At 40.6% G+C, this 19,997-nt stretch overlaps 1 protein-coding gene across 4 annotated transcripts in view; it reads left to right on the forward strand.

Moving 5' to 3' along the window:
* Positions 1–14,222, forward strand: part of LOC117357427 (homeobox protein Hox-D3a-like) — a 251,680-nt gene extending 237,458 nt beyond the window's left edge. For 3 of the 4 annotated variants that reach the window (XM_033938003.1, XM_033938004.1, XM_033938002.1), the window contains exons 3-4: positions 11,266–11,898; positions 12,909–14,222. In XM_033938003.1, coding sequence (XP_033793894.1) covers positions 11,481–11,898; positions 12,909–13,645 — 1,155 coding nt within the window. In that variant the 5' untranslated portion in view covers positions 11,266–11,480 and the 3' untranslated portion in view covers positions 13,646–14,222. Of the gene's footprint in view, positions 1–11,262; positions 11,899–12,908 lie in introns of all 4 variants that reach the window. The other variant, XM_033938005.1, reaches the window with a different exon arrangement.
* The last annotated feature ends 5,775 nt before the right edge of the window (positions 14,223–19,997 follow it).

Genomic DNA, 19,997 nt, shown 5'->3' on the forward strand with positions numbered 1-19,997 from the left:
ATGTCGGTATCAAAAATCTCAAGCACAAGTACAGGATGTCCGGGGCGGTACTTGGAGAGACCTCCCAGGAAAGGGACTTGGGAGTTCTGATAGACAAGTCGATGAAGCAGTCTGCACAATGTGCGGCGGCGGCGAAAAGGGCGAATAGAATGCTAGGAATGATAAAGAAGGGGATCACGAACCGATCGGAGAAGGTTATCATGCCGCTGTATCTTGCCATGGTGCGTCCTCACTTTGAGTACTGCGTACAGCACTGGTCGCCATACACGAAGAAAGACATGGTACTACTCAAAAGGGTCTAGAGAAGAGCGACTAAGATGGTTAAGGGGCTGGAGGAGTTGCCGTACAGTGAAAGATTAGAGAAACTGGGCCTTTTCTTCCTCAAACAGAGGAGATTGAGAGGGGACATGATCAAAACATTCAAGGTACTGAAGGGAATAGACTTAGAAGATAAGGACAGGTTGTTCACCCTCTCAAGGTAGGGAGAACGAGAGGGCACTCTCTAAAGTTGAAAGGGGATAGATTCTGTACAAACGTAAGGAAGTTCTTCTTCACCCAGAGAGTGGTAGAAAACTGGAACGCTCTCCCGGAGGCTGTCTTAGGGGAAAACACCCTCCAGGGATTCAAGACAAAGTTAGACAAGTTCCTACTGAACAAGGATGTACGCTGGTAGGGCTAGTCTCAGTTAGGGCCTTTGGTCTTTGACCAAAAGGGCCGCCGCGTAAGCGGACTGCTGGGCATGATGGACCACTGGTCTGACCCAGCAGCGGCAACTCTTATGTTATATGTTATCTTATCTTATGTTAACATTTATCTCTTACCTGAAAAGAGTTGCAGTGTGCTCTCCCCTCATACTTTGTGACCAGTGTGGTCAGCCTCCTTTCATACCCCCTATGAAAACTCCTGTGCCAATCATTCCTCACCCCATGACCTACTGAAGTAACTATCAACCTTCTCCCTACCCTCACCTCCCATCCTATGTGCTCTTCATCCATTGTGTACAGTATAATGTACAGTATACCAGGATAGGATTTGTATCCTCTTCAAAAGCTATTGAATATGTTTATGCTTGAAATCATCCCCCCCCCCCCATGTGTTAATTTTAGCTGTCCACCAGTATCTTACCTGTTTGTGCTGCTGTCCAGGTGTACAGCCTCCACTTCATGATAACATTTTCCATGTAAACAGGCGATGTGTGGCATGAATGACCTTAATTCCAGCTCACATATGTGTCATTTTGTTGGTTACATCCATTTTTCTTCTTCCTTTTTTTTTTTATATCCAGTTAAAGTAGAGATGAACATGGATTTCAGGATGAGCTTGTCATTCAATGATGCCCCTTCTTTCCCTAGTGTTATCATCACCGGCCTGCACATCCTTCTCTTTGTCTTCTGTTTTGATTATGCTGGAGTCAGGGTTTGATTTAGGGAGTGAGTGGAGGAGTGGCCTAGTGGTTAGGGCAGCTGCCTCAGCATCCTGGGGTTGTGAGCTCGATTCCCACTGCAGCTCCTTGTGACGCTGGGCCAGTCACTTAACACTTAGGGCTCCTTTTACTAAGGTGCACTAGCGTTTTTTAGCGCATGCACAAGATTTGGCGCGCGCTAGCTGAAAAATTACCGCTTGCTTAAAAGGAGGCGGTAGCGACTAGTGTGCGCGGCCACTAGCGCGCCTTTGTAAAAGGAGCCTTTAATTGCCCCCAGGTACAAAATAAGCACCTGTCTAAAAATGTAAACCACTTTGATTGTAATCACACAGAAAAAGCAGTAAACCAAGGTCCCGTCCCCTTTTCCCAGCATAAGGTCTGAAAAGGAGGAAACCCTCGATTCAAACCAGTGAACTGTGCTTACCAGAAACTCTCGTGAATTGACACACCCATGATAACACTGATTTTATTTTTACAAGGAGTGAAGGGGAAAATATGTTTGTCTTGGCTTGCAGCTAGTGCATGCATGATCATTTGTGGTCATGAGATGTGTATGTGTGTGGGGGGGAGGGGGGTTCGCATCCATAGATACATATGTGAGTGCATGTTGTATACATTTGTTCCAGCTATTTTCTGTGTATATCAGTATGTGTAAGAGAAACACTATTTGGCGTGGAGGAGTGGCCTAGTGGCTAGTTCAGCAGCCCAAGAATCTGGCCAACTGGGCTCAATTCCCACCGCAGCTTCTTGTGACTTAAGGTCAAGTCATGTAACTCTTCATTTCCCCAGGTCAAAAATAAGTACCTGTATATAATATGTAAAGCACTTTGACTGTAGCCACAGAAAGGCATAATATCAAGACCCATTTATATATGCATAGAAGTATAAAAACCCCAAATGTTATACACATACTTAAGCAAACACGTGAATGTACATCTCTATTATTTATTAATTTACTTTCTCAGATCCAGCCCATCTATTAACTAGGTAGGTTGCAATAAAACATACATTTTTTAAAAAAAGATTTAATCTAACATAAACAACCTGCTCCATCTTATACATTCCAAAATATCTGCAGCTCCACCTTAAAATGTAAAATGCATGTGAAAACCCATATGTGATAATATAGATGGATACATTTATTTCCTCTTGCTCACAGATGGCACTCAAAGGATCCAGTTTGATAATGCTGTGGAAGATGAGAAATTGTAAACAGATACTTAAATATGTGCTGTGTTATGCAGGGAGGAAGTGAGCATATGTGCATGACATACATTTGGTTAAAAGGGAGTGGTTGAAGAAAACCTGTACAGTCAGGGAGAGGATTACACACCTCCCACCCTCACCCCTCAATGAAAGCCCCCAAAGGGGGCTCTCGTATATTCATTTGCTGCCCCTGGTTATTTTGTCTGGCATTTATTTAACCTTGCATAGCACAAAATTTATTCTTAAATTTTGCTCAGAAACTGATTTTACGGAAAGCCTTATTCTACTCCAGTTTATTTTCTTCTTAGAGAACAGACTTTTCCATGAAATCTCATTTGCATGTTTACAACATAAAACTGTGCCAAAGCGAGCTAAACTGACATACTTATTTGCTTTCCTGTGACCCCCAGCATCAAAGTGGTAACGATATTCATTTCAGTGGTCCTTGTTCTGCAAATCGAGCATGTTTAACAGCAGTAAGTTGGACAGCAGTGAATACCCCCACTTTAACTTTTCACATTTCAGTCTGTGAAAAATGGTACTACCAAACCGACTTCAAATGCAAATCAAGTGAACTCCAACATCTTTCCGGACACAGAGATTCCGCCAAAGCTTTTATTGAGGTCAGCCAGAAATCAAGTTTCTGTTACATTAGGAATGTTGAATGAAGCTCTATTGAACCGGGGGGGCGGGGGGTGTTTTTAACATAATCAGTAGACAAGTCAGAGACTGTAAATAAGGTTAAACATACTTTAAAAAAAAAAAAAATGCATACTGTCACATGTGCAAAGGATGAGAAATTAAGGGCTCCTTTTACTAAGCTGCGCTAGCGGTTTTAGCACACGCTTAGCACACGCTAAATTGCCACGCGCACTAGACGCTAACGCCACCATTGAGCTGGCGTTGGTTTTTGGCGCGTAGCGCGGGGTTAGCGCACGCTAAAACCGCTAGCGCAGCTTAGTAAAAGGAGCCCTAAACCTCTGAAGCTGTTTTTTTTTTTTTTGTTTTGTTTTTTTTAATCAAGTTTCCAGAGAGTGTATGTGTTGGTTGTTTTTTTGTTTTGCAGTGGTAAAAAAATATATATATATTGCACTGAATTTTTTCATCTGAACTTTTTGTTCAGCAGTTTCTGTTTAAGAGGGAAACCTTTTTTGTGTGTTGAAGATTTTATTAAGTGATGTTAAAGTATAAATGATTGTATTATATGTTACACTTATTGTGAGCTTTTAAAAATGAATAAAGATTAAATAAAAAAAAACAGAAGCTCTCTCTCCTGATGGCTGGCCACTGCCAGCTTCGAAAGGGATGGATGGGATCACTAGAACTCATTCTGCGCATAAAGCTCTTGAACTTTGTGCCAGCTTTTGACAGAAGAGCGAACATTTCGGCGTACGTCCTAAGTGTGGAAAACGCCGTGAAGTAGTCTGATTCAAACCCTCGAAAGGCGGCCTCTCATTCTGATGAGTTATTACTCAGCTGAACTAAAGGTCGTTACAAAGGATGAGGGCAGCCATAAAACCGGCGCTGCTCACATACTTTTCCAATGCGGAGGATCATTATTGGCTTATTAATACACGATCATTTTGAATTATATACCAGCAATAAACAGAAAGGTTGACGTGTGATTTTAAATATTTTATGATTCTCCAGCTCTCAGGCTCTGGGAGGATTTATATATATATATAGCAAGGTAGACGCATGAAATTCACACAGAAAAGTTATTCTTTGAGGGACAGAGATCAGCTGGACCTTTTAAGGGTTTTGGTTTTTTTGAAAATATATTCACAATAAAAAATCAGATAGTTCTCCCCCTCCCCCTCTCCACCACCACCACAAACACACACATTTTAATTGGGATGCTAGTATCTATTAACACTGACACACAAAATATTAAGATTTATATTACAACAACTTAGCTGCTTCTGTTTAAAAATATTCACTATTGGCCCACTGAAGGACCAGATTTTTTTAAAGGTAAGTATCAAATACAGCCAATGCAAAATGAGCACAATTATGTTCCCTCCTCTCTCTCACACACACACACACACTTCTAAGCTTATAAGCTTTCTCTACAAACTGTGAAAATTTTAGATACACATTTTCAATCTTTTTGATATCAGATTAAAAGGTTTTGCAGGTGGATTATGGGAAAGTGTATTTTAGAAAGAAAGAAAAGAGGTCAAATGTCTCCATGCATGAACCAGAACACAGGAAAATGATGATATAACGAAATACGACCTTTACTGGAAATCAATGGAAGCTCTTGAACCCAAGGCCTGTGATTATGAATGACAGAACATTTAATAGACTTTAGATTTAAATCAACTTCCCCTGCACCCTCTACCACTGATTTTTTTTTTCAGAGGAAGGGGGGGGAGATAAACTATAGAAAACTGGTTGTGACAAGAGAAGTTTGCACAGAAAACTGAAAACATTTTTTTTTCTTGCTCCCATAAATCTAGTATTACGGATCTTTGCGTGAAGCCTCGGAGTTGGAAAAAAAATAAAAAATCAAATTCTCGGTTACATACCTGCATTACAGGCAAAAGAGATTCAGCATTTCTCTTCCACACATTTTTTTCCCCCCGTATTTATCTTTCTAAACTATTTCCTGTCCAGAAATAACAAGAACCATACAGCACAGTTTAGCATACATGTTTAGACATACTATACCCTCTCTGTCCTCATCCAGCTCACCCAAAATTTAAAAAATCCCTATTCGGTTTGCACATCAGAGTTCGAATTCCACCTCTTTCGTTTAAAGGGAGCCAGTGGTGCTTGGCTTTCCACAGATCTGCCTAATCATGTCCCTCGACCACAAATTTGTTTGCTCTGTTACAGCAATCATCAAAATTATTCTGTCCCTAAAAAGTAACTATTTTACTGTATGAAGCAAAGCGGAAGTAATACTTTTTTTTTTTTTTTTTTTTTTAAATCTTTGCTATCAAACACTGTTACAGGTTTCCGTCTTGGCTCCATTTTAGGACTCTTTTGTTACCGTTTTCATCCCAGTTCTTCTCGGTACGAATTGGACAGGAAATTTCTCTCTCTTTCTTGTTTGATCCTGGGATCCATTTCCTACCCCCTTTTCTTCTTGCTGTAGGAGTAAAAATCAAAACACCATTGTCCTCCTAACTTTTAAATATTGGGGGGAGGGGGGGAGGGGGCGTTCCCCCGTGCACTGCACATTTCTAAGGCTCTAGTCATTCTCTCTGATTAAGACGTGGGCAAAGCAAATGAGGAAAATCAGGCATATGAGGGGGAAAATCTGCAAAGCTGGTAGAATCTGCCTCCTACGACAGCTTTTTGCAGACCCTCCTTGAGGTGCTGAGCAGTGAAAAGTCAAGAGTTTTTCTTCTCCCCCACCCCCTTGTTTACAGCCACACAAGGTAAAAGAATCATAAATCTTACAGCAGCCTACAGAGACAAGTACATTTGTATGCATGGTTAGAACCAGCTAATCCCTAAACCCATTAACAAGGCGATGTACGGCTCCTACTTTCTGGGGTACATTAACTTATACTTAAATTCTAGAGGGGGGGGGGAAAGACGTTGTGAATTAACATAAAATATATTCATCATATTTGTTTTGTCAGTTTAAATTACCCAAGCATGAATGTTTTCTTCCGCCTAAACTTTTTTTTATGCCTTCCAGACCTCATTTTTAAGCTGACATACTGAGATATATATATATATATATGTAATATATATATATATTAGTATATATATATGTAATATATATATTAGTATATATATATGTAATAACAGATTTTTTTTTTTTAAATGACCTCATTTCCAACGATATAATAAGCTAAGAATGTGTAAAACTTAAAATTTAAGGGGGGAATAGTTTATCTGGGATCGTTAACAATAGAAACGGTTTCTTAGGTCTTAATTGTATGCAGTGCGGCAGTCTTTGTTTTTCACACTGAAAATATGTAAAAGTCTACTCTCACTTCGTAAGGCAAGAAAGGGGGGAGGGGAGGGGATTTTTCTTCAGTCTATATTTTTGCCATGCGTGTATATTGATTTAAAAATAAAACTCTCCCACCTTTCCCCCTCCCCCCCCCCCCCTTCGAGCTCCATTATTGTTGCTTTTTTTTTCTCTCCACTAATCAATGCAAATGTTCTTTTCATTCTTCCGCTTCCATCTTTGCTCTGGCAGTGACGCCGGGCTTCGTTCCGGGATTGCTAGCGAGACATCCCTTAAACGGCCACTAAACCCGCCTAATCTCCAGTGGAATAGTGGATCCCAACACCCATCCCCCTTCCCCCTCAACACCTCCCTTGGAAGGGGGAAAAAGGGGTCTTACAAGTTTGCCTTGTGGCGACCCCTTCTCTTCTCGACCCCCTCTTCTCTCTCTCCCCTCCCCCCCTTTTTTTTTTTTTTCTTTCTTTCTCTCTTTTTTTTTTTTTTTTTTTTTAGGGAGGGGGGGTGCGACATAGACTGTGTGAACTTTTGCTGTTTGGCTGCTCCTTTCCTCGTCCGTGAAAGCGTTAAAAGGTAAGGAACCGGCCCTGGTAGCAAACAGCAGGCTTTTGTAGCGATGATTTATGACCTGATGTTCGGTTCAAACGGAGTTCACATGGATTTGCTGCATCTGAAGGCTAAAAGATGGTCTTGGTTGACAAGAGTGACTATTAGAATTTCTCTCCCCCCCCCCCCCCCCCCCCTCCGCAAACTGCTTAGTTTTTGTAAAGCCAGATGGGTATAATTTATTTGTATTTTTGCGGCCGCAGGTTGAATCTGTCCTTGTAGGTAATGTGCATGTTTTGGTTTAATTTTTTTAGTTTAGTTTTTGATTTTGGTTGTTTAGAAAATACCTATAATCAATCTGGCTTAGTAAAACAAAAAGACGGCGGTAATTATAGAGAGAATGGTTAATCTTCTGGGGGGGGAGGGGAGGGGGTGATATCCTTTTTTTGTTCGGTTCTTTCTGAGCATGGGCGTTGAAGAATATCACCTCCAGCAGCAGAATGAGATGCATTTCTGGGAAGGGGTATTTCTTCTCAACTTCTTGGGAAGCCATTGCTTGGCCAAGCCCTGAGTATTTTCTGAACAAATGCTGCTTGAACGAGCCACTCAGGCAGAGCTTTGGCAAAGGGGCCTGGACTAGACATCGACCTTCCTTGTTTTGGTTCTTTGCCCTGCACACAAAGGGCTCCTTTTACGAAGGCGCGCTGGCGGTTTAACGTGAAAATAGCGCACGCTAAACCGCCGGCCGCGCCAGCCGCTACCACCTCCTCTTGAGCAGGCCGTGGTTTTCGGCGAGCGCAAGGGTTAGCGCGTGATTAAAAGTTGCGTGCGCTAAAGCCGCTGACGCGGCATCATAAAACGAGCCCAAAGTGTTCAGTGAGAGAGAAAAAAAGATATGCCTTTAAAAATCAGTTTGAATCTGCATTCAAGGGAAGGGTTTTTTTTTTGTCTTCAGAGTAGGTAAAATGTAGGTTTATGCCTAAATTTCCCTGCTTTTTTTTCTATTCCCTAATAAAGCTTATTGAGAACAATATAACATCATAATAACTCGGCTATTATACATTTATCCAATAAAACCCTGAAAAATAGACCTAAGGAATGGAAAACACACATATATAACATTTCAATGACCTTTAGAATTCTGGAATATGAGGATTCCGATGATCCAAAGTGAAATTCCAAAAGGCAATTGGTATTAGAGAGGTGGCTCAGAAGGGCTTTGATATATAAAACCAAAACTATGTTCAGAAAGTAACAAGTTAAATATCACTGACAGCTGTATAGAAGAATATACTTTGTAATGTTTCAGTTAATTTTCTCATAAAAATGAAATACAGTTAGAATGGGAGGATAATGCTCTTTTTCAGGTTTTTTTTGTTTTCCCTCTTTGATTATATTTTGTTATAAGCACATATATACATATATGCACTTACACAGCAGATAGTTATATCATCTAGAAGTATTGAATATGTATCACTGCATAGCACAACCTTGTTTTCATATTATATCGCGTAAATTAGGTAAATATATTTAGAACATGGAAGGGTGTTTGTGTGTGTGGTGTGTGTTTATAGTTTTTGTGTTATTAGTCTTTACAGTAAGAAGGCTAACAGGTTAGGCTCAGTCAATGCAGGCACACCAAGAGTTTAAGAGACCAGTGCATTCTCCTCACTGTAGATTATTAAATCATGGCCTCTGAGGGGCGTGGGGGGAAGGGGTAGGATGAGATTGCCAAGTGAGCCAGTGTTTGGCGTTTTTGGTTGTTAGCACTTTGGCTGCCCAGCTGATAAATTCCTTAGACCGAGCCCACTGTAAACTGTTGGAAATCTTAAGAGAAAGTTTGGATCGCACAATGTGAGTGGAATGCACAAACAGGAAAAACACTGAGCTACTTGGAATAGGACCACTGTTTATAGGTGGTTTGAGAGACAGAGAGAAGAGGGGGAGGAAAGAGAAAAAAAAGTATGAAAATGGGAAACCCAATTTTTATTTAAGGCAAAAGAAATTGACTGCTGGATTATATTTTCTATGGTTTATCTGTTTATTTTACCTAACATTAAACACATTTAAAGACTAGAAGTAGGTTCAACAAGGGTGCATTCCCTAGCAATGTGATGGACATGCTTTGATAATAAATCAGATTCCCAGTACATATTTGGGGGGGAGAAATTAAAGTTCAAGTTTTAACTTTATATTTTCAGTCACACACACACATTTTGTTTGGATCATTCTTCTAGTAAGTAGTTACAATATTTTTCAACCATAATTTTTGGATAGCTACAAAAAAGATATTTAAAAGTATCCTTGAAAGAAATATATAACCAGTGAATAAATTAGGAAAGTATTTTAACCTTAAATGTAGTGCAAAGTCCCAATACTGGCTTAAAGCAAAACTTATCGTCACTTCATGTAACGTGCTTTGGAGTTCCTTTTAAGAATCCTTAAAGCTTTCATTAAGAGGCTTGTTTTTTTTGCTTGTGTTAAGTGCAGGCTTATCAAAAAATGAGGAAAGAATGAGATTTGGAGACAAGCAAAAAAAGTTCAGCAAACAGGAATCTTGAGCCTTTTCCCTGATCCATCCATCCATCCATCATGACAGGTAATGGAGTACCCTTTCAAGGGCTGGAGTGTCCCAACAAGGGTCAAAACCAGAAAACTGAACTTCTTTACCAGGACAAGAAGTGGAATTGAAAAAATGAAAGGGGAAATTGAATTCTAAGACCAAATTCTGTTCTATCCAAACTTCACTCCTTCCCCTTGGTAGGCAGTGCAATCGTTTGTTTGGTCGTTGAAATCAAAACAAAACCAGGAAAACAAAAATGAGATGAGGGATGAGGTTACTCAAAGATGCCTGATTTATTGCGATTGAATATATGGGGATGTCAGTTTAAGAGAAACAAACGTGATTCTGAGAGCGAATAAAGCCTAAAAGTCCCAACTCAGTCTGACTGACCCAGTTACTAACAATCGTCTCAAACATTTCTAGAGAATGTTCTATTTTATTTCCAGCATATTTTAAAATCTAAATCCAATACTAGTCATCTAGGGAAGTAATGTTCTCTATACTGATTTCCCATGATATAAATTATATAGGGGGTTTGGATGGTTTGGTATTATGTATGCTCTTTTTGTGCCCGTCTCCCCTTGAAAGGAATTCTTTCTACTATATATTTATATATATATATAGGTTCACCACAATATTTTCTCTGCAAACAAACTTAATAATATGAAAGCCACTCTCTTTTTCTCAAAGCCTATATTATGCAGTGCTAGGATGTAAGGATAACTTTTACTTAAATTCGATATATCTTGCAGATCAGGACGGGTTGCTTTGTTTCGAAGCCATTGTCTTTGTATGATAACGATTTTTCAATAGTCTTTCTTTGTCTGTTCCCGAGAATTTCTGGAAAATCGTTTCATTCCAATTAAACAATTCAGCTCCAAAAGGCAGATTGCCCTGGTTCAAAAGTAGAACTTTGTTCAAACTCTACATTGCTGAGATTAAGTATAACACAAAGACTTTTAATCAAAAATAATCCAAACCCAGACACTACCATTACGCGAAGGGCATTTAACATCCAGAGCGTACAGCTGGTCGCAGGATTTTTTTTTTAATAAATCAAGGGTTTTGTTTTGTTTTTTAACATAGACTTCAGGTCGAACCACTGCATGCAACATTTCTGCCCCATAAGTTATTTAAGAATATGTTGGAAAATAAAGCAATGCCTACCTACTGTGTTATTCCAAGGATCAGCGTTTGAGGGTTAAAATAAGCCCGAGGCAGTGACAAAACACACAGGTCAATCCTAAAAAAAATAAAACAAAACAACAAAAAACCTTAAAACTTTTCTCTCTCTCTCTCTCTCTTCCTCCTTTCTCTCCCTCTGCCTTGCTAAACCTCTTCCCCGCAGAAATTGTAAAACTAGCATCTCTCTTTGATATCTACAGAAGCAAAAAGATTTTACATATGATGAGCAAATGCAAGCGCTGCACTTCCTGTCCTGTGCTATATATTCCCAGCTGCATTTGCTAAAAGTGTCCATCTTTTGACTTGCAGGTGCAACGTCACAGGGCGTCAGAAGGTGGTTTCTGAAGCTCTCCTAAATTAAATTTCATTTGGCTTTATTTTTCTTCACTTTTTTTTTTTTTTTGTCAGCAGGTTTGGGACCTTTGTGCACACCTTGGCTGGGATGGCTGGTGACTGGGTGGGGGAGCAGGCTTAGAATGTCTCTCCAGCATTTGCTCCCTGTTTGGGACGCCTGACCCAGGAGCATCTTCAGAAGTGGCCTTTGAAGAATTGACTACTACGTGAACCTGGGTGATTCCTTTATTTTTGGCTCTAGGTATCCATCCATCTGCGAGAAGAAACAGGACATGCAAAAGGCTCTCTTTTACCAAAACCAGGGGTCTTTTGGGGACTGTCCCTACCAAGAGTCCAGTAGCATGGGCTTTCTTGGCCAGCAGCCCCTTTCCGCTACAAACGGATTCCAGTCAGAAACCTCCACATGCTCAATAAGCCATAAGGTTGACCAGGTAGACCAGAGCTCTCTAAAGATTAACGCCTGCGAGGTCACAGATTTGCCAGAGTTCCCAGCAGAGCCATCAACCATGCCAAGTTCCATGGCAACCCAAAGATGCCCACCCCTGGCAGGCTCTGGAGCCTTAGTCAAGTCTTCTGAGATCAATGGCGTCAGTAACGTTAAAACCAGCAACACACCAAAACAAATTTTCCCCTGGATGAAAGAGAGTCGGCAGAACCTGAAGCAAAAGAACTGCCTTCCTCCTCTTTCAGGTACACTTCCCATAACATTTTACACCTCACCCTTAACTTTAAAGCACTTGAATTCCTGTATTGGTTAGCAAGGGTTAAGCCAAAAACTCAAATAGTAGCTTTAAATTGAGTTAGAAATCATTTTCACATTGTAATCTGAGTAAAGCAACAGGTAAGAATCCTCATTAATTAATTTTTTTTTTAAAAAAAAGCAAAGCATTATATTGTTATATTTAATCTACTTAATCCACATTGATAATTTTCTCAGTATTTTCCTATTTAATGCAGTCCATTGTTCAGTTTCAACTTCTTGATTTGTTTTGTAATGTGCAGTGCCCTAGACAGGTAGATATAGAAGAAGTAAGTAAATTAATTTAAAAGTTCCTGGCATACTGCATGCCTTCCAATAGGAGAAATAATACTACATGTTTTATACACATAAAAAAAATTAATGAGCATGCCAGTCAAGGACATGGAGTACGCTTACATTCAATTAACTTGGATGTCCAATCTGATTGGCATGATCAATCATTTGTTGTTTTAAAACATTGCAGTATTAAAAAAAAAGCATTTAGAACTGCTTTAGTAAGTCCAATGGATAACAATAATTCATTTAAAGGGCCCTATTGTTCTAGATTCAATTCCATTGCCAAATAATGGTAGGGGGAGTGGGTCTGGACTATTGAGGTAGTTGGAAGATAGGAGAAATCTGTGAGTAATGTACGAGGGGGTGCTGAAAAGTTCTCAACCCAACCAACCAACTTCCTAAATTCTGAGCGTTATTTTGCCACTGTAGCTGAGAAATTTCATCTTATCTCCTTAAGTGCCAATTTGCAGAAACAAAATTCTTTTTTTCTTTTTTTACATTGTTTCACATCATTGATTGAACCATATCCACCTCATTCTCTTCTTGGTTGGGCTGAGAACTTTTCAGCACCCCCTCTACATGTCCAGGAGGGGGGGGGGGGGGGGAAACTTGAAGCTTAATAACAAAAAGTATGGCATCTTTTTTTTTTTTCCTTTTCATGTAGGTGATAGCCGCATGGACACCAATTCACCCAATCTAGCCTACAAGAGAGCACGTACGGCTTACACCAATGCCCAGCTGGTGGAGCTGGAGAAAGAGTTCCATTTCAACAGATACCTTTGTCGCCCAAGGCGGGTGGAGATGGCCAACCTGCTGAACCTTTCAGAGAGACAGATTAAGATCTGGTTTCAGAACAGGAGGATGAAGTACAAGAAGGACAATAAGGGAAAGACTGCTGCTACCTCCCCTAGTGATCATTCCCCGAGTAGAAGTCCACTAACCGTCTCTTATTCCAACCAGATGCCTTTACCAACTTTACCCAGTGAAGATGAGTTTGAGGTGCCCTTGTCTATTCCCTACAGCAAGAACCAAGGCAGTATGTATGGCTTAGCAGCTTATTCCAGTCCTTTGTTTGATACCCCCACAACCCACAAGAAGTATGGAGGGGCTTCTGAATATGACCAGATCTCTCTCCACGGGGAGAACAATTATGAAGCCCCCAATTTCCAGGAGAATCCTGATGTCTTTGGAGGGAACTACTTAGACAATGGGCCCGGAGCTGGTTCAGTCTTCGGTTTTTCTCACCCTTCCTCTACCAACATGGACGACAGCTACTCTGCTGAGATACCAAGTGAGCATCATCTTGGACCCTGCGACCCCCATCCAACCTACACAGACTTAAACTCGCATCCTGTGCCTCAGGGAACTTCCCAGGAACCTCCAGTTCTCACACATCTGTAAGGCGTTCTCTGCCATTTGCAACCATTTACGAACAATTACTGCACTGCTATTATGCTGTTCTAATAAGAGACGTTTCTCCTGATGTGCAAAAAAACAGTATTCAACCCAAATACCTCTATTTATTGAATTCCATTATGAATTCTAGAGAAGGGACATATTTATTTATAACAATTTAATCCTTTCCTATACATTTGTAGCAGGTGAAGTTTTACACTCTGACCTTATTGAAGTTCAGAAGTAGCTGTATTTATTTAGATAATGAGTGACTGTTAGCAAAGATAGCTGATGTTCCTATTGTTTTGTCCTGGGACAACTATTTTCCTATTCAAATTGTACTTATAAAAATATAGGGGGGCTTTTGTAACCGGTTGATTTTCTCTTCTAGTCCAATCCATCTCCAGTAGAAAATTATAAATGTGACTATTGCACAAGTGTGTTTTTTGTGCTGTTTCCCCCCCACCCCCACACACACTGTATTAGTTTCTTAAACCTGTTTTTTAGATCTCTGAAGATAAATTATTTTTTTAGGACTTAATATTAAGATACAATGCATTTTTATCTTCCTGATTTTTTTTTTCTGAAGTGTATTTTAATTTACTGTTTAATATTCTAAATAAACTTTTGAAAAGAAACCCATATTTTGGGTATTTTGGATGGTGGTGGTAGATTGGAGGGGGGGGGGGTTAGATCCAAGGGATAGTTCGTAGACTGGCCACATTTCTGTTGCTCTTTGGAATCACTTGGGCCAGCGTGAGGTTAGCTAGGGGTTGGGCCTCACCCTGCTTTCACCCCCATTAATCATTTAGACAGGACGCGCTTCCACGGTCTCTACGATCGCTTTCATGTTCCAGTTAGTATGCGGCCATGCAACTTTCCTGCTTCTGCTCTTTGTACAATGGCTTCAGTTGCCATACAAAACTGCAACATCCCCCCGGAATTCAGGTTAGACATCTCCAGCTTTTTATTACTGTAGATTTTTCGATCAAATTTGTTTTCCCCTTGGGGGAGGGGGAGGGAAGGCAGAATTATAGCCAATGCCCAACTTATAAATCCAAACGCCTCATAAATACAGCTTAATGCGGCAGTTCGTTTCATTTTAGACACAGTTTTGTTTTAAAGAGTAAGTTTTCTCATTTTGGGGAGGAGGTGTGAACTTTTTTTTTTTTACATTCTAAGATTCAGTATTAAATAATACATCTTAGATCATTTTGATTTAAGTTCTGCATTCTGGCATCAGAACAAATGCAGCCCTTCACATATTTTTTTCTGATTCCAAGAGCAGTTATGTCCATCAAAACAAGAATTTTTTGCACACACACCCTCCAAAAAAAAGAAGAAGGTGCCTTTAACTAAGAATTCTGTCTTCTTAGACACATTGGCTGTCCATAGAACTATTCAGTTAAAATCCTATAGATATTTGCACATTAAAAAAAAAAAAATCAGAGATAATGTGGCCATAAATTATTTGCAGTTGACTAAAGTACCTACTGTAACCAGTGCACAATTATTGAATATTTCAATTTATCCACATGTTGGTTTACAAAATTAAACTTGAATAAAATTAAACCTGTTCTTTCACTTTGTTCAGTTTGATATTTCATGAAACAGCATTTCAATTTATTGCCAACCATACTGCTTCTTGGGGAGACTGCCGCTTTAACAACCACAAAATAAAATACTTACAAATGGGAAATAAATTAGAGCATGTTGCAGAAAAGACAGATTTTTATATTTATTTTTGCTTGTTCTCTTTTAATGAAAATACAAACCCAATTGAAACAAAAGACATTTGAGGGAACACCTTTAAAGTGAAAATAACATTAATAATATTAAAGATCTGCACATTTCGCACCATTGCCCCGAGCTCCTTAAGACTGACAGTCGGTTTTTACAGAGCAAATAAGTGCATTTTAGGATCACATTTTCTAAAGATTTGCTTCATAGGTAACAGAAAAGAAGAAAACCCTTGAGAAACCGGACCATTAAAATAACCCACAAGTAAAACCAGATAAAATCTAAAAACTGCATAATTTATTATAGCCTGGACTGCATCAAAGTTCTCAACTTAATGTATATTTCCTCCAGAGTCCGTTCTCCAACGTTGTTCTCTAACTCTGATTTAAATGTTGATGTCTGGGTGACCATAACTGCACGTTCATTTTAACTCTACTTCTTGTGCTGTGGTTTCATCTTCTCACACGCCAGGAAATCTCCCTTTGCAATACTCTGATGAGCCTTATATTACTGGAAAGAGTGCTGTATAAGTCAATTACACATCCATTTCAGGAATGAAACGAAAACTCAATTTACATGGGGAGGCGAAGAAAGGTCAAAGGGAGTTTTGCAGAGCTGGGGAATTACAATCAGAAGACCTTCCAGGCAACCTCTCTCTCCTTTTCCTCCTCCTCTTTCCCCCAGCAACATTACACCCACGGGCAGAGAGAGAAAGAGGGGAAAAAATCTTTAACTCTAATTGTTCCCTCCAGAAGAGCTAACCACAAAACAGACATGAGTGAAATTTATCCGCGTATATGACAGCTGTAGATTTAGGGGCAGATCCAAGTTTCAGACAAAATATGGCAACACAAGTACCAGAAAAATTTCAGGTCAGTTTACTGGCAGAACGTTGTAGCAGACTATCTTTTCTTCAAAACTCCTGGAAGAGTTAAAATCAGCATTAAAAATAATTACAGTGCTCCCCCAAGATTCACGGGGGTTCCGTTCCAGGAACCCCTGTGAATCTCGAAAAACCGCGAATACGGTTTTTCATGGGGGGAGCCTAAAGAGGGCAGCAGGAGAGCAGCCGGAACACCGCAAGTGCAGGAAATCACTCGCGGTTCGCTCCAACCGCCTCTTCCTGCACAAAGTCGGGCCTTATCCAATCAGGAGCTGCGTGTCAAAGCAGCTCCTGATTGGATATGGCCCGATTTCGTGCAGGACGAGGCGGTTGGAGCGAACCGCGAGTGATTTCCTTTACTCGCGGCGCTCCGGCTGCTCTCTCCTGCCTCTCCCGCTGCCCTCTCCTTGTTGGCGGTTTGCGGTCCAAAAATACCGTGAATGACCGGGACCGTGAACCGCCGACTGCGAACAACCGGGGGAACACTGTACAGCAGATAAACTCGGACAAAGGGCATTGTTGAACTTTTCTCAATTCTGGCCCTCTTTTACTAATCGATTTAGCGCGTGCTAAACAGGAAAGACCCTGAACCTCGGAGGCACGTACAATTCAACCCCCTCCCATCATGCCCTGCTCCTCCTCCACCCTACCTCCCCCCCCTTCCCATCACCTATGAGCTGCTTCTCCATGGGCGACAACCCGGGCCATCCAGCCCCTCGTTATAGTCGCCCATCGAGACCAACTCTCGAGCTCTTTTTTCTGGCCCTCTTTTACTAAGGTGCGCTAATCGATTTAGCGTGTGCTAAACGCTAATGCATGCATGTTAGTTTATGGATGCGTTAGCGTGTAGCATGCTAATCAGTTAGCACACCTTAATAAAAGAGGGGAGTCTGTTTTAAATTTAGTAATTAGGGGCAGAAGTTACATCCTTGGTTTAAAAAATAAAAAAAAACCTACCCTAGGAAGGGCTGCTGAAAAATTCTCAGACCAATCAACAAATTGGAGCAGTCTCCATCGAGGGCCATACAATATTCAAATGATTTTCCATCTTTTTTTTTTTTTTTCGTTCTGACAGAAAAATAAAGAATCCAAAAAATGGAAAATTGCTGGACTGAGTGTATAGCCCTGGATGAAGGCTGGTTGGGCTGAGAACTTTTCAGTGGCCCCTCCTATTATTTCAAAACTGGGGAGGGCTGAACAGCTCTCAGCCCAGCCAACCAACTTCCTAAATTCAGAGCATTATTTTGCTGCTGTAGCTGAAAAGAATTCATTTAGGGCTCCTTTTATATTAAGGTGCGCTAACCGATTTAGCACATGCTAAATGTTAAGGCGCCCTTAGAATATAATGGATGCCTTAGCATTTAGTGCATGCTAATCTTTAGCGCGCCTCAATCAAAGGACCCCCTTAAGTGCTAATTTGCAGAAACAAAATTCTATGGTTTTTTTTTACATTGTTTCAGATCATGGCTTGAACCATATTGTCGTTCTGTTGGTTGGGCTGAGAACTTTTCAGCACCCCTTAGTAGAAGCAGGAGTTAGGGTTAGGGGGGTAAGCTTTATTTTTTTGCCTTAAACAAATTTAGCATGTATATATTCTTTAAAAGCTAGGGGGGTTTTTTCCTTTGAAGTTAGGTCATTGCCATTAACTTTCACTTCCTTTCTAAGAAGTTTCGTCAATTGCAAATACCGTGTTTCCCCGAAAATAAGACATTGTCTTATAATCATTTGGGGCCCAAAAAAAGCACTAGGTCTTATTTTCAGGTAGGGCTTATTTTTTTCTTGTACATGATCATCTCTCCCTTCCTCTCCTTCACCCCAATTCTTCCTCTTTCCTTTCCTCCACATGTGCAACATCTTTCCTCCCCTCTCACCCATCCCCTTGTGCCTTCCCTCTGCAGCATCTTTCTATCCCTCCATCCCTCCCATCCCTTTTGCAGCAGAACCTTTGAGCAACCACCGCCACACAGCTGAACCGCAAAACCTCTACTGACCCTCAATCCTTCCCTTCCAACCAATCCCCGCCGACCGCAACCATAAATACCTTCTGGCAGAGGAGTGTCGGGCCAGCAGCACTCACAGGCTGCTTTGCGGCCTTCTCGCTGGGGAATTCCCTCTGCCACATCACTGATGATGTGATCAGTAACGTGGCACACAGAAGGCCCCAGCGAGAAAGCCGCTAAGCAGCCTGAGTGCTGCTGGCCCGATGCTCTTCTGCCGGAAGGTATTTATGGTCACAGTCGGCGGTGATCGGTTGGGAAGGATGGTCAGCGAGGGTTCAAAAGTTTGGCTGCTCAGCAGGGGCGGGGGAAGCACGGCTGCCTACAACATGGCTTATTTTGCGGGGTAGGGCTTATATTAAGACCCAACCCGAAAATCATGCTAGGGCTTATTTTCGGCGTAGGTCTTCCATTTGATCTCATCTATGAAGGGAGGAGGGGGAGGAGAGAGAAAATATTTCTTGTCTTTGTTGTTAAAGCTGTACATGCTTCCTCCTCCCTCCCAGATGTGATTGCAAAAACCATTAAAATCTCCAGAAAGTGTCACTATCATCAGCCTTTAAGAATGCTATCTAGTTTAAAAATTCAAAATCTTACTTCTTCTGTTAGACACAACCCAACTAAGCTGTTTCTATGGGTTCAGGATGTGCTTACGCAGCTTTCTCTGGCTAGCAAAATGTTAAAGCGAACAGTTTTCAGAAGGATTTCAATCATTCTTTCTTGGCAAAATCTTTGGAAATTTGCACCTCTAGCTATTAATGCTTTCCAGTTTACCCTGATTTTTTTCTTTAGAGGAATTCTTTCTAAAACAAAATCAAAGATCAAAAATTATATACCACCATATGGGCCATCAGAAGGCAGCATAAATTACACAGGCCAATCCAAAAAAAAAATTTTTCTTTATGCCTTGAGTTTTTTGTTTGTTTGTTTTTTTTACCTGTCCTGGGGTTATTTGGGGCGCTGATTCAGAAATTGCATTGGATGGACCGCATCAGCTCTAGTTTCTTAGATATGGTGGCTACACAAAGTATCCTTGCTTTTTATGCCTTTGGGATAGTAGAGCCAAACATGAACATTAGGCAAAAAATGATTGGCCTCCGAGGGAATATATGGAGGTTGGAGGACAAAATATAATCAATGAAACTTTGGTAGCACGAGAGTCATACTGCCACCACTACATATAAAGCTAGGCTTTGAATAAAAGCAGTTCATTCATTGAATACACAGCTTATACGTTACCTGGACTTAACATGGAAAAACCAAAGGCAGGAATTTTCAATGGTCCACAGATCAGACAACTTATAAATGATTCACATTTCATAGCATCAATGAATGAAATCGAATCATGTGCCTGGTCTTCATTTGTTCTTGTTGTGAAAAACTTTCTTGGCAACAAGAAGGCAGACAACTGCACACAATTAGTAGAGGATATGCTCTTTCATTTCAACAGGCTTGGCTGTAACATGAGTGTTAAAGTCCATTATCTGCAGAGTCACTTAGATCACTTTCCAGAGAACCTTAGCAAAGAGCAAGGTGAAAGATTTCACCAAGACATAAAAACAGTGGAAGCCAGATACCAAGGAAGATGGGATGCACACATGATGACAGACTATTGTTGGAATCTTAAGCCAGATTGTCCTGGCAGATCCCACTCTCGGAAGTCTTACAAAAGGAACTTCTTGTGTGTCAAATGACTGGAAAGTTTATATCATAAACTTGTGCTTTTGGTAGGAAATAA

The sequence above is a fragment of the Geotrypetes seraphini genome, chromosome 3 (genome assembly GCF_902459505.1).
Source record: "Geotrypetes seraphini chromosome 3, aGeoSer1.1, whole genome shotgun sequence".
NCBI lineage: Eukaryota > Metazoa > Chordata > Amphibia > Gymnophiona > Dermophiidae > Geotrypetes > Geotrypetes seraphini.